The 6,000-nt window shown below is 40.7% G+C and overlaps 1 protein-coding gene across 2 annotated transcripts in view; it reads left to right on the top strand.

The window, feature by feature from the left end:
- KIAA1324L (KIAA1324 like) overlaps nt 1-5,635 on the top strand; it is a 65,032-nt gene extending 59,397 nt beyond the window's left edge. For both annotated transcript variants that reach the window (XM_031061332.1, XM_005426291.2), the window contains exons 19-22: nt 87-213; nt 973-1,151; nt 1,820-1,985; nt 4,589-5,635. In XM_031061332.1, coding sequence (XP_030917192.1) covers nt 87-213; nt 973-1,151; nt 1,820-1,985; nt 4,589-4,648 — 532 coding nt within the window. In that variant the 3' untranslated portion in view covers nt 4,649-5,635. The remainder of the gene's footprint in view (nt 1-86; nt 214-972; nt 1,152-1,819; nt 1,986-4,588) is intronic.
- Nucleotides 5,636-6,000: the final 365 nt, after the last annotated feature.

The raw sequence follows: 6,000 nt of genomic DNA on the forward strand, positions 1-6,000 counted from the left end.
AATCTTCAGCAGCAGAAGGTGGATGAGGATGTGAACCCCAGAGTGTTTCTTTCATAACTGATAACTGAGCTCTGCTCTCCTCGTAGCTCCTGCCCTGCAGGCACCTGTGATGGATGCACTTTCTACTTCCTCTGGGAAAGTGCAGAAGCTTGTCCTCTCTGCACAGAGCAAGACTACCATGAGATTGAGGGAGCCTGCAAAAAAGGATTTCAGGTACAGCACCCATGTCTCGAAGTCAGATGGGCTCATTTGGGTATAACTTGGACTCTTGTTGAGATTTGGTGTGCAGATTGATGTGTGAGTGGGTTGGAAGATCTCAGCCCAGGCCCTGAGCTGGCTGGGATGCAAGCTGAGGAAGGAGCTGTGTTGAGAGTCAGGGATGTTTGTGTCAATGGCAGTGTGGTTCCTGCAAGAGAGCAGGTTTGTGCTGTGTGAGTAAGGATGTGAGCTCTCGATGCATTCAGACTTGCAGGACAGTTATTTCTGAAGGATGGATTGCCCTAAAGACTTCAGTTGTTTCGTAGCCATAAACATCAGGGGCAGGCTAGGAAAGGTTTCCAAATGTCAGTTCATAAATTCATCCTGTTCGCTTGCAATGTTTTTGCTGCTGCATTCTCTAGTCAAATATTAGGAGGTCCTTCCACGGGTTCAAACCATCCCATTGACCAACAGCTCCTGTGCAGGCACAACTTATTCCCAAAACTGTCCAGCCCACATTGTGTCACATGGAGACCTATACAGGGGAGGAAATCCTTTTGCCATGCCTGAACCTACAGGCACAAGCAAGGAGAGAACTGATTAGACAATATAACTGAAAATCTGGAGTCTGAAAACCTGAAGGAAGTGTTTTGATTTGCTTTTGCTGAAAAGTCATCTGACCTTTCTACCTCAGAACAGCTTGTTTTCTCTAAGTCTAAACAGTTCTCTCTTTTCCTACAAGCAGCTCACTTTTTGGTGTTTTCTGTTTGAAAGGAAACCTTATATGTATGGAATGAGCCAAAGCATTGCATTAAAGGAGTTCCCTTGCCAGAAAAAAGGACCAGCACTTGTGAAACAGTGGATTTTTGGCTTAAAGTTGGAGCTGGTGTTGGTGCTTTCACAGCTGTTCTGCTGATAGCCTTGACTTGCTACTTTTGGAAGAAGAACCAGAAGTAAGTACTGCAAATTGTGTTCTATATAAAAGTTAGCTAAAAGCTTGATGGAGTGACTTTTCCTGCATCTGACTTTATGACACTCTTGATGAGCAGAACCTTGTGGGATCAATCCATTCACGCACCAAGTTGATGTTTCTTCTGTCAACAGTGGCTATAACAATTTTCGGTGAGGAAAGTACAGAACATCCACAGCAATGACATAATTTCCAAAAAGAAACTGTCTTTTTAACCCTTGAGAGTTTGAAGTTGACTTTAGTTTCTGAAACAACATGGCTTTCTCAAGCTCAGAAGACCAAAAGTGTATCTTTAGTCTAATTACTCCCTTTCATCTTGGTAAAAAATTAGGCTCATAACCATATTGCTCAGTTCTGTTTTGGTTGTTGCCCCAACCAGCACTTCTTAATGCAGGAAGCCCTCTTGACCTCCCCTTGGTGTTGTGGGAAAACATGGCTCTTTTATAAGGATAGAGGACTAATTGGAAAGCAAGAGCTCAGTGTGTTGTTAATACTATTTTGGTTACATATTTTTAATGATTGAAAAGTATCTAATTTCCACTACCTCAGAAGTAAGTATGTGGGAGGACTGCAGATAATCTAAATTACAAAACCCCTGAGTATGGGACATTTGAGAAAAAAATCTATTCCTGTGTGGCTTTATATCTTCAGGCTGGAGTATAAATATTCCAAATTAGTGATGACAACGAACTCAAAAGAGTGTGAACTGCCAGCTGCTGACAGCTGTGCTATAATGGAAGGAGAAGATAATGAAGAAGAAATTGTGTATTCAAATAAGCAGTCACTGCTGGGGAAGCTCAAATCCTTGGCAACAAAGGTGAGTAGTAATTACCAATATTAATACAAAAATAATTATTGCCTTTTTTTGTTACTGGATGTGATGAGTCTTTGATGCTGATTTCACAGCAGCGCAGCCTCCCACACACACCTCATCCAGTCCATAGTGATCTGCTGAAATCCACAGTCTGGATAAAATTAAGAAATGTTGTAGGGTTTTTGGGCAAATGCTCCTTCCTCCCCAGAGAGATTTCAGTAGCATTTTTTATTGCCTGGGTGACACCAGAAAAAAACAGTTAATGGCAGAGAGAACCTTTTTGCCTGGAATCCTCCCAGGCACATCCATTGCTGAGGCAAACACAGCTATTAGAGATACAAAAAATTAACACTGGCAGCACAGCCACCAGCCAGCTGCTTGCAGCTCACCTGGGCTGGCTTCATGGCTGGCTGGAGAGCCATAATTTTGAGTAGGATTCAGTTGAAGATAAATCATCTTCATCCTGTTGCCCAACACAGCAGCCTCCTCCATTTCAGTGGGAAGCAGCACCAAAAAAGCATTTCTTTCTGCAGTAGATGTGATGTGGATTGTTGCATGTCTGAATTGACAGCACCAAACTCTTTGGTGTCCTTTGAACATTTCTGAGAGGAGCCACAGAGGGCCATCATGGTAGATCCCAAAAACTCTTTGGTCTTTGTTCCAAATGCCTTGAAATCTGTGCTATGGAAAGGGTAGTGTTGTCCTTAAGGGATTCCAGTGGGGGCATCTGTTATGATCAGGATAAAGGCAAATGATATTTTCCCTTTCAAACAGTTTTGTTGAAGTCAATTTCTTGGAAAGTCTCTTAAAAGATCATAATAAAAATTAATTTTAAAACATTGTACTCCAGTTTATTGTCCAAATAATATCTCAGAATATTGAATTTTGAGATTTTTTTCCTTGTATCCCTTTTTTTTTCTTTCTGTGATTGAGTGCAATATAATTAAAACTTGTGCGCTGCCTTTTTTTCCCCTTATTATTCTCTTCTCTTCATTCTTTTATTTTTTTTTTTTTTTGTTTGACTGGTGTCTTCTTGCCACACTACCTGCTCCTCAGATATTCCTCCTAGGAGAAGTTACCATTGCACAGATAATGTGCAGAACTTTCCCTTGACCCCAGCCTGACTATTTGTCCTGCAAAAACAATACTTTTCCTTGTGGAAAGGGGCAGAAATTCAATATTAATTCTTAATTCAATATTGAGAATATTGAAGATGTAAATAAAATCAAATCACATAAAATTTTCTGGTGATGTTGCTAAAATAGAATTAAGCTTTAGTACTTCAGTATTCAGACAGCTTGAATGCCTATTTGGAGTTTTTTAATGTTCCTATATCCACTGTAGCAGGCCTCCTGAGTGTTCTCTCAATTTTCAACAAGCTTGTCAGGTATTTCTAAGCTTGTTCCTTTTTTTACTGCTGGATAACAATAGCTGGCAAATCCAACTTCCAGTACCTCATTAGCTTTCTCACCTCTGTGTCCTGTACCCCTGCAGATAACTCAAATTTAATATAAATTTATCAAAAATAAAGGTTATAGGCATTGCTTTTAATTTATGTAAAAGATGAAGAAATTAATGTCCTGCTACTTATGCATGTAAAATACAGAAAAAAATATATGGAGAAAAACAGGGGAGAAAAAGCAAAAATGTAAAATGAGAGAGAAGGAAGATCTGCAGTGTCCTAACTCTATGTTCAAGCCTCAGGGTATGGCATTTCTGCCAGCATGTCACAAAGATATCAGTGGGTTTGAGTACCCAAGGGATTGAGAGCTATGCCTGTAATATAGAAAGGGATGACTTAGTTTTAATGAGAAGATATAAGCCAAATAATTACAAACCTGTTTCAGACTGGGAGCTGTTTTACTTATGTCTGTTGTCTCCAGCATGACAATACCAGACATTTTTCACTAGACTAGCATAGGACAATTTTTCCCTTTCTTTCTCATATCTGCACCAGGCTGTCCTGATCTGTGTGAGAGGGCTTTAAAAATCAGATTATGAAGGCAGTTCAGGACATTTTGCAGACTATTTGGGTGTGTAAGTCCCCATTTCTCGCTCATCCTGATGCCTGCTGGCCAAGTGGCCAAGGCTGTCACCCAGCAAGTGAAAACAGAGAGAAAACTCAACTCTCCAGCCCTCATTTTTAAGATGGAAACTGATGTTTTGTCTTGTGAGTCTCCCAGAGGAGTTGAGATTGAAATCCAGGAGCAAGGCAGTGGTGTTCACACTCACATGCTGTGCTTCAAGCATTTTATATATTGCAGGAAACACATTGAGAAGTGATAATAACCATAGAGATGATTACCTTGCAATTCCCCAGCTCAGACTACCTGTCCTATTCTGTGAATAAGAAATGCAGACTTTCCCTGTACCCTCTAAAATAAGTACCATGAACAATAGCTATTGCATAATTTTATTGGTTTTGCAAATTTTTACAGAACTAGTAATGTTATTAAATATTAAAGGGTCAAACTGTGCACTTAATGACCGTAGTAACAATAAAGTGAAGTTTTTGGCAAAGGATATTGAGAGAAGAAGTGATTGCGCTGACTGCTGGGGAGATTTTGAAGAAATCCAGTTGATGGGAACCTGTCTTTCCATTGCAGGAAAAGGAAGATAATTTTGAATCTGTTCAGCTGAAATCTTCAAGATCCCAGAATATATGAAGAATTAATGCTGCCTTCAAAGGAACAAACCTAATTTCTATTTTTACAGGACTACATTTTAAACATATTCTGGCACACATTATAGTGGTGATCTTGGTGAGAAATGCTTGGCCTTTTAGGAGGAAAGAAGACAGGAAGCAAACCAGAAAATTGGATTGCCTTACCATGTGATTGAGTACCTTGCCAAAAAAAGAAAGCAGATTCTTGGATTCCATACTGGGAATGAAATTCAACTCAGGAAGAGATATACATACTGCAAATAACATGAATTTTTTGCTTTCACCTGGGCAACACTCAGGCATGCCATATGATTTATAGGTACCTCTCATTTCCTTCTCATTCCTGTGCATATTCCTAAGAAATTATTTTCAGAGAGGCCTGCAACCTCCTGCAAAGGTTGTGTGTTGTTGTTTACTGGCACAACTGTGAGTCTTTCTTGAAATCAAAATAGTGAATGGTACTCGGAATGAGCCTTGGGTGAGTTTTGAACTTTGGAAAATACTTTTGATTTTAATGCTTTGAAGGTCTGGATGATCTGGGTTGACCTCTAATGCAAGAGGAATTGTTTTGCACCTGCAAATTGAACCCATTCTGATGCCTAAATCATGGCCATCAGGGTTGGAGTAAAACTTAGTGCTATTAAATTTAAACTTGGTAACAGCTGTTGTGTGAATTGTAGGTCTGGGCCCATGAGTTTGTAGGCAGTCGCAGGTTCAAACTCTTTACAGAGATGTAAAGCGGCACCTACAGTGCCAGTGGCACTTGTCCCTCTGTGGAAGCTTGTCCTTTCAAGAGAGGTCTTTGGCAGATTCAGTGTTCTCCCTTGGGCTGTGTAAAAGTCACTTTTTCCAGGGCTGGGAATCAGCAAAACCTGAATTCTGAAGGTACAGCAAAAATCTCAACTTTTGGGAATCAGGGATCAGCTCTGTCAGTTGGGAGGCTTGTTAGAAATACCCAACCTCCTTTATTCCTGAGCTCATGTGAGGAAGGGGGAGGGATGGAGGGATGGATGGATGGATGGATGGATGGATGGATGGATGGATGAGGGATAGATGGATGGATGAGGAATGGATGGATAGGTGGGTGGATGGATGAGGGATGGATGGATGGATGGATGGATGGATGGATGGATGGATGGATGGATGGATGGACGGATGGGTGGATGCATGGATGGATGTCCAGCAGAGCTGAGCATGGGTTATGTACTTGCACAGCATCTAAATGCATCCTGTGTCAGTGCAAGTAGCAGCTCTGGAGAAAAGGCACAAAGTGGTGCCTTGGAAACTGGAGGCTGGGTGATTTTATTTCCATAAAATCAGCCACATTATAAGCATGTGATCTTCATAATATCC

Source organism: Geospiza fortis, unplaced genomic scaffold (genome assembly GCF_000277835.1).
Source record: "Geospiza fortis unplaced genomic scaffold, GeoFor_1.0 scaffold428, whole genome shotgun sequence".
NCBI lineage: Eukaryota > Metazoa > Chordata > Aves > Passeriformes > Thraupidae > Geospiza > Geospiza fortis.